General features: G+C 53.1%; 6 protein-coding genes across 6 annotated transcripts; 4 read left to right on the forward strand and 2 right to left on the reverse strand.

Moving 5' to 3' along the window:
• Window positions 1-1061: 1061 nt before the first annotated feature.
• J4E90_002876 (uncharacterized protein) lies at window positions 1062-2769 on the forward strand (the record flags this gene model as incomplete). The annotated part of the gene is made up of 4 exons (XM_051432452.1): window positions 1062-1170; window positions 1227-1606; window positions 1663-1790; window positions 1836-2769. 4 exons carry the CDS (start codon window positions 1062-1064, stop codon window positions 2767-2769), a joined length of 1551 nt encoding a protein of 516 aa, XP_051293874.1.
• Window positions 2770-3039: 270 nt separating this feature from the next.
• On the reverse strand, window positions 3040-4940 carry J4E90_002877 (uncharacterized protein; the record flags this gene model as incomplete). Its single annotated transcript, XM_051432453.1, has 2 exons — window positions 3040-4386; window positions 4680-4940. The coding sequence occupies 2 exons, from the start codon at window positions 4938-4940 to the stop codon at window positions 3040-3042; spliced, it is 1608 nt and encodes a 535-aa protein (XP_051293875.1).
• A 199-nt stretch (window positions 4941-5139) lies between these two features.
• Window positions 5140-5945, forward strand: J4E90_002878 (uncharacterized protein; the record flags this gene model as incomplete). Its single annotated transcript, XM_051432454.1, has 8 exons — window positions 5140-5190; window positions 5243-5263; window positions 5332-5338; window positions 5394-5474; window positions 5524-5566; window positions 5618-5638; window positions 5707-5844; window positions 5894-5945. 8 exons carry the CDS (start codon window positions 5140-5142, stop codon window positions 5943-5945), a joined length of 414 nt encoding a protein of 137 aa, XP_051293876.1.
• An 84-nt stretch (window positions 5946-6029) lies between these two features.
• On the reverse strand, window positions 6030-7463 carry J4E90_002879 (uncharacterized protein; the record flags this gene model as incomplete). Its single annotated transcript, XM_051432455.1, has 1 exon — window positions 6030-7463. The coding sequence occupies one exon, from the start codon at window positions 7461-7463 to the stop codon at window positions 6030-6032; it is 1434 nt and encodes a 477-aa protein (XP_051293877.1).
• A 2405-nt stretch (window positions 7464-9868) lies between these two features.
• Window positions 9869-15241, forward strand: J4E90_002880 (uncharacterized protein; the record flags this gene model as incomplete). Its single annotated transcript, XM_051432456.1, has 3 exons — window positions 9869-9933; window positions 10043-14397; window positions 14451-15241. 3 exons carry the CDS (start codon window positions 9869-9871, stop codon window positions 15239-15241), a joined length of 5211 nt encoding a protein of 1736 aa, XP_051293878.1.
• Window positions 15242-16265: 1024 nt separating this feature from the next.
• J4E90_002881 (uncharacterized protein) lies at window positions 16266-18371 on the forward strand (the record flags this gene model as incomplete). Its single annotated transcript, XM_051432457.1, has 6 exons — window positions 16266-16902; window positions 16965-17006; window positions 17058-17229; window positions 17413-17936; window positions 18150-18319; window positions 18369-18371. 6 exons carry the CDS (start codon window positions 16266-16268, stop codon window positions 18369-18371), a joined length of 1548 nt encoding a protein of 515 aa, XP_051293879.1.
• Between the last annotated feature and the right edge of the window lie 148 nt (window positions 18372-18519).

Genomic DNA, 18519 nt, shown 5'->3' on the forward strand with positions numbered 1-18519 from the left:
TCTGGGGCTCGGGTGGGCAGTGATTATATAGGCGCAGGCGTTTTGCTTCCACGTTTGCGCGCTGTGAGGGTGAGAGAGGCAACCACGGTCCAACTCCGCCTCGCTGTTTAAGCTCAGGCGCCAAGCTCGCTCGATGGGGCAAGGCGCAAGGCTGCAATCATCAAAGGGACGCTGTGGTGACGGGAGAACGCAGGTTGTATGTGCTTTGAACCAGCTTTGTTACACGGCTTCACTTTGCTGCTTGCTGATTCAAAAAAGACATTGTGAATTGCTGCCCTCTCGTTTGTGGGCCAGCAGCTTGTGCCGTGTTTGCGCTCACTTGAACTTTGGGCGAGCCCCCGCGTATGGCACGGAGGATGACTCCACGCCGCACACAGCCGGCAGAAGTTACCAGAATACGACGTGGATTCGGACTCACAGAGGATGATGCCTGGGGCTAACACGACCCGTTCTAGATACCTGTCATTAGAAGAGATGTACGTTGAGTCCCCGGCGACAAACGTCTGGGTAAGGGTGCAAGGACCAGCCAGAGTCGCCAGCGGGCCAAATGCGCGGTGACTCAAAAGGCTACTTGATACGTTTCAGTATTGCTCACACCAGAATCGCAACATCAGATCTGCCGCATCAACTTCGACCCCATCTACACGTATCCTTGAAGGGGTACTTGGGTACCTGATCCACTGATGTTGCGCCACGTGACCTTTCTGCCTGCAACGGATCCGCATGCAAAGGCAGCCTAGACAGCCGTGGACAAGTCCGATGCACCATCGGTTGCTGCCACATCGCATCTGATCAGGCCGCATGATAGTCGGCCGATATATCAGCCATGCTTCTGCTCGCCATGTAGTTCGCAGATCATCACAGTGCACGAGTCGCAAAGCATAACTCACCATTCGCTCTTGCAACCGGCCCCCCTATCCGCGTGCAACTGGTGATTGATTGACGTAGGCCACTAAAACATTTGTTGGCCTCACTTTGCGAAAACAAACACCACAGCGGACAGATATGCGCCTGCTCAACCCCGCCAAACCCCCAAACGGCACATCTCGACTTTCGACATCATGTGGCGGCGTGTCTATTTCCTGCTGATCCTGGTGCGCATCTACTTTGCACTATCGCCGAGCTATCTGCACCCGGACGAGAACTTCCAGGGCCCCGAGGTCATTGCCGGTATGTCGCGACACTGTCTGCGTATGCGCCCGTGGCCACGACTGACTTGTATCCAGGGCGTGTCTTCTCCTACCCCGTCCACGAAACCTGGGAGTTCACCTCCGAGAACCCCATCCGCAGCACGTTCCCGCTATGGCTCGCATACGGCTGGCCCATGTACATCTTGCGCTGGCTATGGGAGGGCTTCGGATATGACGTCTCGCCGTCGGTCGTCTACTGGGCGCTGCGCGTACTCATGTTGACGCTGAGTGTCGTGATGGAGGACTGGGCTATCCACGAGCTGGTCGCTTCGCCGCGCGCGCGTCGTGTTGCCGTCATGCTCGTCGCATCGTCGTATGTGACCTGGACGTTCCAGACACATACCTTCTCCAACAGCATCGAGACGCTGCTGGTGCTCTGGAGCCTGGTCTTGATCCAGAGGATAACGGACGATAAGGTGAGTTGTTTCGGTCCGCTCGCCGATCTAGGATATGCGGCTAACGCAAGGTGCAGAAGCGCTCTGGCATCCTGGCCTCGTCCATCCTCGGCTTCATGGTCGTCGTAGGCATCTTTAATCGCATCACCTTTCCAGCATTCCTGCTTCTTCCTGCGACGACTTTGCTACCCCACTTCAAGCGCAAGTAAGTCAGCCCCTCTCGTCTTCTGACCTTCACTGACAGCCACAGACCATTCTCTTTGGCCTTCCTTGCAACGTTCGCTCTCTTCACAGCTTTCCTTGCTATCTGCGTAGACACGGCGTTTTATACCCCCGGCGAATTTACCTTTTCCAAACTCATCAGCGGCGCCGTCATCACACCTTTCAATAATTTCCGTTACAACTCGGATTCCGCGAACCTTGCTCAGCATGGCATACATCCACGATACCAACATTTCCTCGTCAATCTCCCTCAACTTCTCGGTCCGGCGGCACCGCTTCTGTTCTTTTTGCGCAGGGCGCACATTTCTATGATTCTCCTTTCAGCTATATCTGGCGTCGCACTTCTCAGCATCTTCCCACACCAAGAAGCACGATTCTTACTTCCCGCCGTACCATTAATACTCTCCTCAATACGCCTACCGACTCCGCGCATTCGAAAGAGCTGGATCGTTACTTGGGTAGTTTTCAACGTTGCCCTGGGTATCCTGATGGGCGTATACCACCAGGGTGGCATCGTCCCAGTTCAGATGAACATTGCCAAGACAAACGAGACAGTTTCTAATGCGTTCTGGTGGAAGACGTACAGCGCGCCAACGTGGCTGCTGAACGGCAAGAACGAGGAGCTGAAGACCGTCGATCTGATGGGCTGTCCAGCCGAACAGATGATCGAAAAGGTTAAGGAAGCACTACCGCCTTGTCGGACACGAAAGCCACCAAAAGCCGACCGTGGCTCTGTGTACGTGGTAGCGCCACGATCAGCACATGCTTTGATACCATATCAAAGCCCAAACAACTCAAAAGACGTCTCATTAGAGGAAGTCTGGAGCTATCGACAGCACCTGAACCTCGATGACATGGACTTTGCCGACGACGGCATCTGGAATACCATCAGCCGTGTCGTCGGCGATCGGGGCTTGGTGGTCTGGCGAGCAACCCGGAATTGCTGGTCTACACCTGAATGAGCTAGAGAGGTCGCATTTAAGAAGGCATCTCGTTGGTCTAATATTTTGGAGTCGTGGTACAAGATGCGAAGAATTTGGCAGCGCAAGCTGAATGTCCATTTGTTTCCTTCTTGACTTCTGCATATATACCCATCACACTTCTTCCATAGCTCCTCCTAATGTTAATAAAGTAAAACGTTCAATCACCCAAGTGCTACGTCCTCTGGTCATGCTCTGCACAAAACATCGCAATTTCTGATACATAGTGGTATACACAATGCTTAACCCTCCTCACAAAGCACCACCCAATACCCTAACAGCCCACATCGCCATCCTAACATCCATCCCAACCTTCCTCTCCGGCCTCTCAAACTCCTTCTCACCCACCTCCCTCGCATGTTCCCCCAACCACCTAACCTCCTCCCCCAACCTCTTCCTCAACCCGGGATCCTCCGTCGCAATAACAACATTAGCCTCAAGATCCAACTCATACGCCCTCTTCGTATAATTGCTACTCCCAACAACCGTTAAGCTGGGATCTTCCTTCTCCCCTACTCCATTGGCAGAGGGAAACGTAACCCACAGCCCCTTGGCATGATACGTCCACCCGCCTTCCTGGCCCACCATACCCTTCTTCCACTCTTTGAGCACGATGCTCTCGCTGAGGCCTTCGTGTTTTACTTTGCGCAGGAAGGATTTCGCGAGGTGTGTGTATGCGGCTGGGAGGAGGCCGCTTACGCCTTTGGAGCCGTAGAAGCCGTTGGCGTGGGGGTGGGCGGTTAGCACTGTGCCGGAGGCCGGGCGGGTGGAGAGGAGGAGGCGGCGGAAGGAGGGCGTCATGTTGAAGTAGCCGGCTGTGAAGGTCCAGGACGAGTTTTGTAAGGGGGGTGTGGTGAGGTGGGTTAGGATTTTTGTTAGAGCGGGGAGTTCGGTTGAGGAGGGGAGGAGGGGGACGAGGGAGAGGATGGGGTAGATTGTTGTTTTTGAAGTGGAGGGTGAGGGAGATGTGGTGGTTGGGGAGTTGGATGGTAGGAGGAGGTGGGCGAGGTGCTTCTCCGCGGCGGATTTGTAGTTCGAGGGGGAGTCTAGTGGTGAGGGCGCGGCGTTGGTTGTTGGCCAGGCCATGGTGTAGCCTCCGCTTCCTTCTTGGGTGCTTGGCTGTATGTCGAAGCTTAACTTTGCGACGCCGTCGTGTATCCTCTTAAAGTAGTCTGTCAGGTCTTTTGACTTGAACAAGTGGTACCGATCCTGTCGATTCGTGAAGTAATCTTCACTCAGGTTTGCTCCGGACATGATGATCTCATCATCAACGCCGTACAACTTCATATGCTGGAGACCCCAGCCTTCGTTGATGCGTTTTGGGATGTACTTCTTTCGCAGACCGGTTAGGTTGGGCGTATGGTACATGCGTACTTCTACGCGATCTGATCCGAATTCTGAGATGAGAGGTGTCATAAGAGAGGCAGTTGAAGCGTTTGGTGTTTCTCTGGTTCCGCGAAGAGCGTCGGTGAGGAAAGAGACCTTGAGATTGGGGTTACGTTGGAGAGCATCTCGAATAGTTGAGATGAGTTCATGTTCGGTCTTGCCGATGTAGAGTGTAGATAGATAGACCCGGTATTGAGCTTTGGATATTTTGTCCTGACTCCGTTAGTACGAGGTTTCATCCCCACGAATAAGCTTGCTCACAGCATCTCTGTCCCTCTAGCCGTTCATTGGGGATGGAGTGTTGACATGGAGTTCGCAGATACGGTACAAGGGCAGAAGTAAATAGGCATGGGAGAGTAGTGTGGCTCTTGACAGAATGACAGATAGTACAGAAGCACGCTGATTGAAACATGAGATGAATGTTGTCTTGTAAGAGTTGAACATTCCAACAGAGAAACAGAACAGAAGAGTGAGTAGGAAAATGACAACAACAAAGACCGACCTACCTTCAATGTTTGATAGAACTCAGCAGGCGTCTGAAGAATCTCAATCTGATCTGGCTGAATCTCAAATCGCGGCGCAATCTTATCCAAATCTGTCGTTATCGTGGCAAGCATAGACGCTTGGCTCTGAGGCACAGGTGAAGCCATCTCAGCACTCGAGGTCGAATATCTTCGCGTTGTCCTGAATGTCCGAGGTGGGATGCGAAAAGTTCTCCTCCCCGCGATCTTCGGTGCTTGGGCGCGTAATAAGCTTCTTATTATCATGTTGGCCACTCGCTATCACGCCGGATGCTGGTATGTGCTTCGACTCCTTAAGTTTTGATGCACTTTGGGGTTGGGCGACAAGGATCACGCTCGCGCTAGCATGCCTTGGGAAAGGCGTGAGAGCGGTGCTTGGCATCGTCAATCGCGAAGCAGCAACATCCGACAAGCATCACGAACGCTGAATTGACCAAACGCCGCCATGTCGACGCTCATGAGAACGCTGCGCAACCTGCGCCGAGTTGGACTTAAGGTGAGCTTCAATGCCTGCAGTAATTGACATGGCAATGCTAACACGTCCGCAGGAATATGGCCACCAAATGGCGGTACGCTCGCATCCCCGCGCCCTCACCTTACATCGCAGATAGACTGATCGAGTCGCCCGCACGCTTAGAACATCGGTACGCTTGGACACAAATAAATCGCCATGTTAAGGGAGGGGCTAATGGGGAACAGGTGACACTAAAGCCGGAACCTTGATCGGCCAGGACAAGTACGGCAATAAGTACTTCGAGAACTTGGAGGAGGAGCTTCCTCGTAAGATTCGCGGATCTCAACGATGAAGTCATATATCTGACTGGCATAGTCCGAACCCGCTGGGTCGACTACAAGGACCATGAGTTCGATCCGTATGTTGCAACGAACGTGGAGACAAGGAGCAAAACTAACGTTTGTAACAGCTCTCAGATCGAACCCGGATGGTATGCTACAGCACCAAAAATCGCGAAACACGACTTTGGGAAGAACATACATCTGACTTTCTACACAGGCACGCCTGGATGTCATACATGGTCGACAAGTCACCAGCCGCAGACCCGCTTCTGCAGCGCCAGGTCCGCGTCTGGGAGCCAAAGGAGCACAGGCCGACTCTCACGTGGACCCGCTCGGGATACAAGCCTTACAACACGTACGTTCCAGACTGCGACATGGGCAGGTCAGGTACTAACAGACGATAGTGTCAAGCCCAAGTACTCTCCCTGGACACCCGTCGCCAAGGCTCGACAGTAGACGCGTTTTCCATACCAAGCATTGTATATATCCAGAGAAGAAATCGATGTTTCAGATGCTATCACTTCTATCCACTCCCGATATTCAGAGTCCCTCCATCAACATAGGAAGCACAATCTCCTTGTTGAACTTCCAGAGCGCGCTGCTATCTTGCGCTCGGAACGTCGCACCGCTCCAATACGTGCTCCTCACCCCCTGTAGCGCGTTCATCTCGTCATAAATGCCAGCATATATATCCTCAGGACCGGCTTGCGTGTAGAACGGCGCATGTGATGTAAACACCACGAACTCTGGCTCTGTTGCTTCGAATTTGTCAGCATTTGCCGTTTGCAATCGCTTGATACCCGCGATCATCTCCCCTTTAACAAAGTCATCAGAAAGTGGGTATGTCGCATTCGACCATTGAGAACCATAATAAATCGCTTTGACACCAGGAATAGCGGTTGGCCCCATGGTATAGACACCCGGCAGGGCAGCGAGGTTGTACGGGGTGTCCGGCGCGCGATTGTAAATGACCAAGTCGTCAGGTGTACCCGTATTTTTGACCAGAGCAGCATAATACCCAACATCGATAAGTTTCCCAAAGACTTCACGTTCCTGCCTCCGCAAATCGAAACGCGCAAGCAGATCCACACGCGGTGGAATGGTGACAAGGAGTTTCTTCGCGCGTACCAACTTGACGCCATCGGGTGTCTTGACAACGAGTTCCACACCACTCTCCCTCCGTACCGAGCGCACGACCTCAGAAGACAGCAACAAGCTATCCGCATCAAGGAGCTCAGCCTGCGCTTTCCCGTACAACTCGCTATTGTTGCGGCGAGCTGTGGCAACAAGACTATTCGCAGCGAGTTGCTGGACCAAACCCAACCCATTAACACGCGCATTCTCCACCACGGGCACGCTGAGTATATCCCCGATACCCTGGTTCGTACTGAACATCATCTGTACCAGAGCTTCGAGACCGACTTTGGCAACGAGGTCGCCGAACGGCATGGTTAGGTCTTCAGGGACGGGGTCAGGGAGGAACATGCCGCTTTCTAGCTTGGGGAATTGGGCTAGGAACGCTGCGTACTTCTGAAGTCCGGCGCCGAGGTCTTGTACACTCGGTGCACTGACGTTGACGGCGAGACCGGTGCTGAAGTCGTAGTTTGCGTCGTTGCCGGCATATTGTGGTTGTCCGAGGGGAATGTCGAAGCGGGCGAAGTAGTCGAGGACAGTGCTTTCGTTGTGGTAGACTTGTACGCCGTAGTCTTGAGCGAGGCCGGTTGCGGGGTCTTTGTAGGTTTCTGTGTGGCCGCCTAGCCGGTTCTTGATCTCGACGACGATGACGCTTTTGTTGGCGTCTTTGAGGGTGATTGCGGCGTGGGTGCCGGAGGAGCCACCGCCGATGATGGCGACGTCTCGGGTTATGATGGCGCTGGGATGAAAGGAGGAGGGGTGGTGTTTGGGGGTTGTTGAGAAGACGGGGGATGGGAGGAGGGATGCTAGAAGCACTGCTGTTGGGTGTGTGGGATGCATCGTCGATGAGGAGGGTGTTGCGTTTCTGGATAACAGTATCATTGGGAACTATGTGAGATTATATACTACGGCGTACTGCCTGTATTATCGCTTAAAGGTGCCGTTTGTAGACGACGTAGACTCCCGTCGCGGTAGAACGAATGCTGCATCCCGTGTCAAAGTACACAAGAGCTTTCGCAAACAAATCATGTCCCAACACTCAAGCCTGGTGTCAGCGTAACGAAGCCTCCAGATTCAGTAATCCAATACCCTTTGCAGGAAAGAGAGGCGATGAAGCGTGTCAGCGTCAAGATCCATGTATGCGTATGCTCGCCCTCTTATGTACGGCTTGCATTCCAGCAGCTCACTCGCATTTGAGATGGAGTTATGGACTTAGAAGCTTGTTGACAGGTTGGCAAAGGCTTGAGGCGTCATATGTGGCGTCCAGTGACAGCGGCCTGGCGAGTTGAGATGGCCATGCGTTGACTATCTGCGGCGATTTCATGTGTTTCTTGATAGAAGGCGTACTGTGGGTTGTGATTGACCGGTGCCTAGAAGCTCGAAAGCGTCCAGGCGAATGGAGCGGGTAGTCGACTGTCGCATCGTTAACGTAGGGAAATAAGTAACATGTATACGTCCCATGTCCCAGAAAATGACAGACTATACGCAGGCTTGCGAGAAGGTAACGACTGTTCGTATAGGTCACGGGGATGTGGAGAGGCAGCACGTGGGCGGGTTGTGTTGTCTGACTGCCTCATCGTGCCTGCCTGTTCGACGTTTGAGGATTGCCATCTCTTTGGTAGGAATTTGTCCATGTCGCCATCAACATGACTTCTGAACTACGTCGCTCAACACGGTTTGTGGTTCTAACCCAGATTAATTTGTCGCGCATGCGAACTTGTTACATTGTGCGATTGTAGGCAGTAGACAGACACCTGTGTCACAGTGGCGGCCCAAAGCTTTGCGCTTCAATTGCAGACGCTTCAAGGACGTCCCTGGTATAACCAGAGCGAAGATCGCGGAATCAGGCCGTTTTCACATGTCGCAGGACTCGAGCGTTGCGCGGCGTTCAACGCTGTGTTCTCTGGCCAAGGCGTTGGGCGCGCCAGGGGAACCGGCACCTGCGCAGATGGCGCCAGCAGGTAACTTGGGGAGGCATGTGTGTGCGAGTCTCTCACCGACTTTGAGGCTGCGCCTAACGACGGGCCTATTGGCAATGTCAGCAACGTTACAGGTGGTGTGCACGGCAGCCGAATTGGTAAGCTGTGGGGAAGCTAACGCCTGGTCCCACTTACCCTTAGCCGCGGAGGTAGCTTGCAGCCATCACAGTACCCCGGACATCTGGACTTTGCCATGTCCGGCAGCCCGCGATAGAGCTGTCGTCGGTATAGGGAGGTCCATTATGGCTCTTTCCGACTCGTTATGACTCTTCTCGACTCTTTTACGCGTTCGATGTAATTCCTTGGTGCTTATCGGCTTGTACACTAGGGCGAACGTGAGGCTCTCTGGCATGCGCCAGCTACCACGGCCTGCCTGGTAGTGAAGAGAAGCATCAGGCAAGACACGGCGCGAAGACCGACGCAGTTAGCAACGTGCCCAATACTGGGTTGCACCGACGACACGACCGAAACCTCCAGTCTGGAAGCGGGAGGCGTACGGCACGTATCAGCGCGCCCTCGAACGGCCCTTTCGCCCTTGGAGCTGTTGTCACGAACCCATCGGATTATGACTCTGCGAACCTTAATGGAGGCGGTCAATATGTGAGCGTACGGTAGTGTGAAGCTGCAGAGCGGCAAAGCGCGACAAAAGCCGTGAGACGGATGCATGGCCTGCTCTGTGACACATGCGCATCGGTGCATCTGCTGCACAACCATGTCACCTTGAGTCAAGCGGAGACGAACCCTGTCAAACAATATGTCGTGACGATCTAGCTCTCTCTGTGAGACTGCTCGCTATATCCACACCAGCAGCCACGGTGACGGTTCGATAGAGTAGTTTGCGACCGCTCACTGTGGCTCGTTGCACCCGTTCTTACATTGGGCCGGTTATCTGATCTGCAGCTATCTTATCTGATCCCAGCATCTCGGTTGCACATCGGCAGCAATCTCTAATTACATCATTTGTTAGTTCGGGCACGCGCGCGTGAACGTCAGTGCGGATCTGGAAAAGCTCTTGCGGCAAGTGGAAGCGCAAACCGAAGAAGCAGTTCCCTTCCTCGCAAACCACCCTATCCTGGACACAATCGCTGGAGGCCCCCTGCTGCCGTTTGTTTACTTCGGCGCAATCGAGCAGAAGGCGCGAATACACCCTCCGGTCCTTCCTTTAGTCCCAATGCGCCTCAACAGCCGTCAATAGCGAGTGCGAGTGCTGGAGATTTGAACACCACCACAGGTCACAACAGGTCTCGTACAACTGCGGCAGACACCATGTTCGCCCACTGTAGAGGCCCGTTCTGGGGCAGAGACGACTTCTCGCGGTGCTTCGAGCAAGAGTAGGTGCTTCTTTTTGCTTTGCGCCACGACGCGATGTCTCAGATGCCACTGCAGCCATCCGATAGGCGATGCGCCACCACGAACGACCACTCAGCTAACACGTCGCAGTTATCTTCAAACACTGTTCCCTCTCATCGTATGCGGAATATCCGTCGTTTATCTACTGGTCCAACTCTATTTCGCCGCCACCGCGTCCCGATACTACCATGCCTACAGTGTCCTCGAAGACCCCGCCAATGTTTGGTCCTTCCGCAGTCCTCGCTACGATGGCGACGAACCCTACGAAGATGCCGAAGACGACCTTGACCGGAACGAAGATCTCGCGCTTCACGCCGTCAACACGGTCTCCACCATGGCCGTAGACAAACCCCGCGGAGAGCTCACGGTCGTCATACTCGAGGAAGTCGCGGTACTGGCCCAGCTGGCACTCCATGTCGCTGTGCTGGTGACCAATGTTTGGGGCAGGCACGGCAAGCTTGCGGCCATTGCCAATGTTGCGGTCTGGGCCTACATTGCCACCCTGGCTTCGCTGCGATTGTTGTTCTCCAGCACCAGCAGATTCTCGTTTCCCAAGCTGTGGTACCACACTGCCTTCATTTACGGGTTCCAATGGGTCTTCAGCGTCCTCCTATTCCGGTCGGCCATCATCCACCCGCGATCGCCTCTGCACCGGAAGCTGATGATTGGCGACTTCGTCCTCGTCTCGCTACTATTCCTTATCTCTTTGTGCTCTAGGAAAGGCAACAAGGCGGTGGAGCTAGAGTATGAAGGCGACATCGCGCCAGCCCGGGAACCTGTCGCTAGTGTTTTCTCGCTTGCCACTTTCAGCTGGGTCGATCCAATCGTCTGGACAGGATATAAGAAGACATACGAGCTTACCGATGTCTGGAACTTGCCCTCCAAGGACAAGGCTGCAGCTGTCATCGCGAACTACCGTCAGGTCAAGAAGACATCCGGTTTAGCTTACCACCTTTTGAAGCACTTCAAGCGTGGTCTACTCATCCAAGCAGGCTGGGCTGCCATTTCTGGTTTCCTTACTTTCGCCCCGACACTACTTCTCAAGGTCATTCTGGAGTACGTTGAGAAGCCTGAGCAGACGCCAGCCAACGCCGCCTGGTTCTACGTCATCTTACTGTTCGTTTCTGGCAGTTTATCTGCACTTGCTGACGGCCAAGCGCTGTGGCTCGGTCGAAAGATCTGCATCCGCCTACGCGCTGTCATCATTGGAGAAATCTACGCAAAAGCGCTCAAGAGACGAGCAGCAGCTACCACCGAGAAGGCCTTGGGCGAGGAGAAGAAGAAGCAGGAGAATGATGAAGAACCTAAGGGACTGAAGCGCATCTTCACCTTTGGCAAAAAGAAGAAGGCGACTGGAGCCTCGAAAGAAGATGAAATATCGAAACCCGAATCCGACGCTCAGGTCACCACCGGTGCCATCATCAACCTGATGGCTGTCGACGCTTTCAAAGTCAGTGAGATCTGCGCTTATCTACACTTCCTCTGGGCCAACACCCCTGTCCAAGTTGTCGTAGCTGTCTTCTTGCTTTACCGCATCTTGGGTTACAGCTCGATTGCTGGTATTGGTATGATGGTTTTCCTGCTCCCGATCAACATGTATGTTGCGCGACAATTCTCCAAGATCCAGAAACTCATTCTCGCGGCCACCGATGCCCGCATCCACACGACCAACGAAGTCCTCACCAACATCCGGATTATCAAGTTCTTTGCTTGGGAGCAACGCTTCATTGGTCTGGTCAACGAAAAGCGGTACATTGAGCTCAAGCATCTGCGACGGAGATACATTCTGTGGGCGGTGGCAGCTACGATATGGTCGGGCTCGCCAGTCTTAATCACGTTCTTGTCCTTCCTCGTGTACACGAACGTTGAACATAAGGCGCTCATTCCATCTGTCGCATTCACCGCCCTCTCGCTTTTCCAAATTCTGAGGATCCCGCTGGACCAGCTCGCAGATATGGTTGCCCACGTCCAAGAATCCAAGGTTTCAGTTGATCGTATCGAGGAGTATCTGTCCGAGCCTGAGACGGACAAGTACTCGCAACTCGTGACCCAGAAGAAGGACGAAGATGGCCAAGCCATCATTGGATTCGAGAACGGTACGTTCAGCTGGGGAGGAACAGACATGGCAGACCAGGCTTCGGCGGATGCCTTCAAGCTGATGGACCTCAACCTGACGTTCTGTGTCGGCAAGCTCAACGTTGTTGTTGGACCCACTGGCTCTGGAAAGACTTCATTGCTCATGGGCCTGCTTGGTGAAATGACAAAGCTCAAGGGTAGTGTTTACTTGCCTGGTGGACTAAGCCGAGAGGACCTGACTCCCGACCCCGACACTGGACTCACTGACAGTATAGCTTACTGCGCTCAGCAAGCTTGGCTTGTCAACGGTACGGTCAAGGACAATATCGTATTCGCAAGTCCTTTCGACCAGAAGCGCTACGACGAGGTTATCGAAGCCTGCTCTCTGAAGCGAGATCTTGAGATCCTTGATGCTGGCGACGAGACGATAGTGGGAGAGAAGGGTGTCACACTGTCCGGAGGCCAGAAACAGCGTATCTCATTGGCCCGTGCGTTGTACAGCAAGGCTCGTCACGTTCTTCTTGACGATGTTCTGAGCGCTGTCGACGCCCATACTGCCAAATGGATCTTCCATTACGCACTTCACGGACGACTTATGGCCAACCGAACTTGCATCCTCGTCACACACAACGTCAGCCTCTGTTTGCCACACGCAGAGTTTGCTGTTGCACTTGAGAACGGCCGAGTGGTCGCACAAGGCACAGCAGATGAGGTCATCAACTCAGGAAAGCTTACCGAGGATCTTACTAAATCACGGCCCGCATCAAGAGGAGCGTCCAAGCCTCCTTCTCAAGAGCCCTCGGATGCTGGTGAAGAAGCAAACGGCGATGCCAATCACGCCAACGGGTCTGCTAATGGCACCGCAAATGGCAAACCGGACGCTAAGAAGAAGAAGCCAGCCAGCAACAGTCAGGACGAGAAGAAAGCAGAGGGGGGCGTGAAGCTGAGCATCATCACCATGTATCTTCGAGCTATGGGCCCCTGGTACTACTGGCTTGGTGCTACCATTGCTTTTGTAGCTGCGCAAATCTCTTCGGTATCTACCAACCTCTGGATCCGCACATGGGCGAACGCGTACGCAGAAAAGGGCTATGCTGTAGCGAGCAGCCACCACCAATCTCCGGTAACGCATGCTCCGACAATAAGTGGCATGGGAACATGCATGAACAGTGGTACTTGCAGCTGGAACATTCCCTTCTTTACACAATCGGAGCAGCAGTCGTATGCCTACAACACCATGCAGACTACTTTCAGTGACCCGAACCCGGACGTCAACTCTGCATACTTCCTCAGCGTTTACGCCGTTCTTGGACTCATCTTCATGTTCATCACCTTCTTACGAGAAGGTTTCCTCTTTGGAGGGTCTCTCGCTGCATCCAAACGCATACACGAACGTCTCATTCAAAAGGTCACCCATGCCAAGTTCCGCTTCTTCGATCAGACACCACTCGGTCAGCTCATGAACAGGTTCTCCAAGGACATTGAATCCGTCGACCAAGAGGTAGCGCCAGTCGCCATTGGTGTTGTCCATTGCTTCGCTTCAATCATCACGATCGTCATTCTTATCTCGATCATTACTCCTGGTTTCCTAATAGCGGCCTTCTTCATCTCCATCCTCTACTTCCTCATCGGTCGCTTCTACATCAATTCGTCCCGCGACCTGAAGCGATTGGAATCCGTACATCGAAGTCCGCTGTATCAACAGTTTGGTGAGACACTATCCGGCATGACGACTATCAGAGCCTACGGTGACGAACGCCGCTTCATCCGCGAGAACTTGGCGAAGATTAACACTCAACATCGTCCGTTCATCTATCTCTGGGCAGCCAACAGGTGGCTTGCGTTCCGAGTGGACGTCGTCGGTGCCATGGTCGCCTTCTTCTCCGGAGCTTTCGTGGTGCTCAGCGTTGGACACATTGATGCAGGTGCAGCGGGTCTCGCGCTTACCTATGCTGTTACCTTCACCGAGAACGTCTTGTGGTTCGTTCGTCTCTACTCTGCTAATGAACAGAATATGAACTCGGTCGAGCGTGTCAAGGAGTATCTCGATGTTGACCAGGAAGCTCCATCTGTCATTTCAGAGAACCGTCCACCATCCAACTGGCCGAGCAAGGGATCCGTAGAGTTCATCCACTACAGCACGCGATACAGAACTGACTTTGACCTTGTCCTGAAGGACTTGACCTTCAAAATCCTTCCAGGTGAGAAGGTCGGTGTCGTAGGCCGAACGGGTGCCGGCAAGAGTTCGATGGCACTTGCCTTGTTCCGGGCGTTGGAGGCTGAGAAGGGCAAGATCTTGATCGATGACATCGATGTTGGTACGATAGGCCTGCACGATCTGCGGGAGAACGTCGTCATGGTACCGCAAGGTAGGCACATCTTTATATCTTATTAGGGTGGAACAGATGCTGACACTACACAGATCCGACACTTTTCACAGGCACTATCCGAAGCAATCTCGACCCCTTCTCCATCTTCACTGATGAAGAGATCTACACCGCCCTTCGCGAAGTCAACCTGATCTCTACTCTATCACGCCCCGCGTCCGGCTCTGTCACTCCTACTGGAGCGACCACCCCACCTCGCGCTGTCCAGATTCCCGTTCCAACAACAAACGCTGTAACAGCGGATGTCAACGGCAGCTACTCAGCCGCTACCACAAATCCCGGGTCCATTCTGGCGAACCGCGACTGGGAACGTGGCGAGACACAGGAAGACACTATCGTGGTCATGCCTGATGGGCGTACCGTGGACCGCGACGATGTAGCGGCACAGGCTGCTATGGAGGCCGACAACAAGAACCCATTCAAGAACCTCAACTCATTGGTGTCGGAATCCGGGTCCAACCTGTCGCAAGGTCAACGACAACTTTTGTGCTTAGCGCGAGCGCTACTGAAAGCACCCAAGGTTCTGCTGATGGACGAAGCCACAGCGTCCATCGACTATGCCACCGATGCGAAGATCCAAGAAACCATTCGTCAGATCAAGAACACCACCATCACGATAGCGCATCGTCTTCAAACAATCATTGACTATGACAAGGTCCTTGTTCTGGACAAGGGTGAGGTCATCGAGTACGGCCATCCCTACGATCTTGTCCGAAAAGATGGCGGTTCCTTCCGATCCATGTGCGAAACCAGTGGCGAGCTAGAAACCTTGACCAATACGGCAAAGACTGCGTATGATTCAAAACCTACGTCAGCTGCCGAATAGATGATCGCAGCTCCGCCGTATGGTTGAAGGGCCCTGGGATGAGAGGAGAGAGTCAAATTTAGACGGAGTTGGAGACGGAAAAAAAGCATGTGATCAAGACGGTTTTGCATGAGCGAGGCATTATTTCTTTCTGTTTCATTGTCGGCGTATACCAGACAGGGCCTATGGGTGGTCACCTGCTCTTAGTGTGCATATAATTATAATCGACACATTGACGTACCCACCTTATACAAGAAAAAAACTGAATGCGTCTAGAGCCTACATTAACGCTAGGCCACCTATCTTGTAGGTTTTTGTGTTAACGTAGGCTGCAGGCCTGTCCAGCTTTTTCTTAGTTAACGTGTACTACTAATTAGCCTAGAGCCTACATCAAGATAAAAACATACAAAGTAGGCAGTCTAAGGTCAACGTAGGCTCTAGAGTGTCCGGGTTTTCCCATTGTATGAGGGTGACTTGTGTAAGCGATGCTCGTCAGCATGTACATGTCAGCCACAGAAGATCGAATATCGGATCTTGGCGGATCTGACAAAACACACCACCACGTCGACGACGACCACCGATCAGTAAACAGAAGCAAAAGGCTGAACGCGTGCTATCGAGCCAGTCCTGCTACTGCATTCCATCAACAATATTCTGATCGGTTAGCAAAAAGTGCAAATTACGCCGTTGGGCTTTGTGGCTTTCGCTGCAGTACCAATCACGTGGCTGTCTATCCGCCCGCTTTCGGGTCTTACTTGCCTTGTCCGGCGTCTTATCAGCGTTTCGTCATGCAACTTTTCTCTGGTGTATGAGTATTCGCTCGGTGGTGTGTAATGGCTTTTGCTGACTGTAGCGTTGATTTGTCGTTGGGGAGGAGATGGCTTTTCAGTGCGTTGGCTGGATGGGAGGAGGGGAGCAGAGCCGCTTGATGATTAGAATAGATGGTAAAGTGTGTAGGTATAAAGGGGGTGTTATACCGAAACGTTCGAGTAGCCTGCTTGATAGTATCGACTTTTGCGACATCCCGTACGCGCACCCAGAAACCATGGACACCATCAAGGAGATCGTTCGCGACGCGCCTTTTGGCCAGCTTGTTCGTTACACGACGCGTAACCGGTTCTTCAAGTATCCAGAAGAGTTACCTGGGTTCGAAATCCCATCTGCGTATATCGAGAAGGGTACCAGTGTGTCAGCTTCACAGAGCCAGGCTCCCTCCGACAACTCCGCGACTGCGATTAGACAGCCCAGCCCAGCTCCAGCTACTACAGAGTCCCCTCATGTCGACCTCGAAAAACTTCCCTCCAGAACCGCAGAAGGAGTGAACGCATCCGACCGCAACTCAACCTCAACAGCACCCCTCCCGTCGCACACCCTGCCATTCAGCCCCTCACGCCTCGAAGCCGACTTAGCCCTCCACACCACACGTTCATCCAACCACGTAATCGCCCCCGTCAAAACAGCCGACGGCCTCATACTAGCAGAATGGTACACCACGACCGACCCTGCGAACCCGCAGAACTGGTCGCAGGGCAAGAAGGCATGGACGGCGTTCTTGATCTGTCTGTATACGTTTATTGTGTACGCGGGTAGCTCGATCTATGTGAGCAGTACGCTGTTGGTCATGAGTCAGTTCGGTGTTGGGGCCTTTAAGGCGAGTTTAGGGTTGGCGCTTTATGTGCTAGGTGTGTTGCTGATCTGCGTTGAGAGATATGATAGGATGGGATGGATAGCTGATCATTTGTAGGATATGGCATTGGACCGTTGTTGTTTGCGCCTTTGAGCGAGGGTATGTGATAGCCTCTCCTGTCCCTCAATCTTCGCTGACGACTCATCACAGTACCACAACTCGGCAGAAACATACCGTACATCACGACTTTCGCGCTCTTCACCATCCTCACTTTACCTACCGCACTAGTAGACAATCTCGGTGGCTTCCTGTTCCTTCGCTTCCTACTCGGCTTCTTCGGAAGCCCTTGTCTAGCGAACGGTGGTGCTACAATGCAAGACTTGTACTCTCTGCTCCATATACCGTACGGCCTAGCTTTCTGGACAGCAGCCGCGTTCGCTGGACCAGCTCTAGGGCCTCTTCTATCTGGCTTCTCCGTCTATGCGGAGAATTGGCGATGGTACGTCTTTTCGCTTTGTTGATCCAGCCTTCCCATTTGCGCGATGCTGACTAGACCCGTGTTCAGGTCTCAGTGGGAACTCCTCTGGATGGCCGCCCCGGTCTTCCTCCTCTTTTTCTTCTTCCTGCCAGAAACGCAGCCTACCACCATCCTTCTCCATCGATCTGCCCGTCTGCGCGCACTGACTGGCAATCCGAATATCCACACGCAAACCGAGATCGATCGCAAGGGCACCAAGTTCTCCACAGAACTCCTCGATACTCTCATCAAGCCTTTGGAAATCTGCGTCAAAGACCCTGCTCTCTTCTTCATCAACGTCTACTCCGCGCTGACATACGGTATCTACTACTCCTTCTTCGAGGTCTTTCCTTTGGTGTATTTGGAGATATACGGGTTCAGCGTCGGCGAGATGACGATCGTGTTTCTGTCGATCATCGTGGGATGCGTCATTGCGATGACTATCTACTTCTCCTATCTGAGGTTCTACCTCATACCGGATATCCTCAAGAGAGGATTGAGGCCGCAAGAGCATAGACTCGTGCCCGCAATCTTCGCAAGTTTTGGGGTACCGATTGGATTGTTCATTTTTGGTGAGTCTCATGGCGTGACTAGAGCTGAGATATCAAGTACTGATAGCGGGATGCGTAGGCTGGACAGCGCGTCATTCTGTACATTGGATCGCTTCAGCCATCGGTATTGTTATATATTCGACTAGCGTGTACATCATCTTTCAGGCTGTCTTTTGTAAGTTGTCGCCTATACCTCCATGGTGCTTACGGATCACTTCGCTAATGCTTTTCCAGCATATGTGCCCATGTCTTACCCCCAGTATGCTGCGTCCCTCTTCGCAGGCAACGACTTCTGTCGCTCTGCCTTCGCCTTCGGGTCTGTACTCTTCTCCCGCCCCATGTATCTCAAATTGGGCATAGGAAAGGGAATTAGTCTCCTGGGCGGCTTGAGTGTCATGGGTATTGTAAGTTTGACGAGATCCAGCAGGTCTGCGACTGCGCGCTAACACGAAGTAGATTGGTATGTATCTGATCTGGGTTTATGGTGCGAGGCTGAGAGCGAGGTCGAAGTTCGCTGTATGAGATGCGAGCGACGACGATGACTATGGAGATGGTCTCATGTGGAAGGCTGGGTGGCTGGCCTCATCTTGCCTGCTTGCAGCCC

The sequence above is a fragment of the Alternaria incomplexa genome (assembly GCF_024043165.1).
Source record: "Alternaria incomplexa strain BMP 0042 chromosome Unknown scaffold_3, whole genome shotgun sequence".
Taxonomy (NCBI): Eukaryota; Fungi; Ascomycota; class Dothideomycetes; order Pleosporales; family Pleosporaceae; genus Alternaria; species Alternaria incomplexa.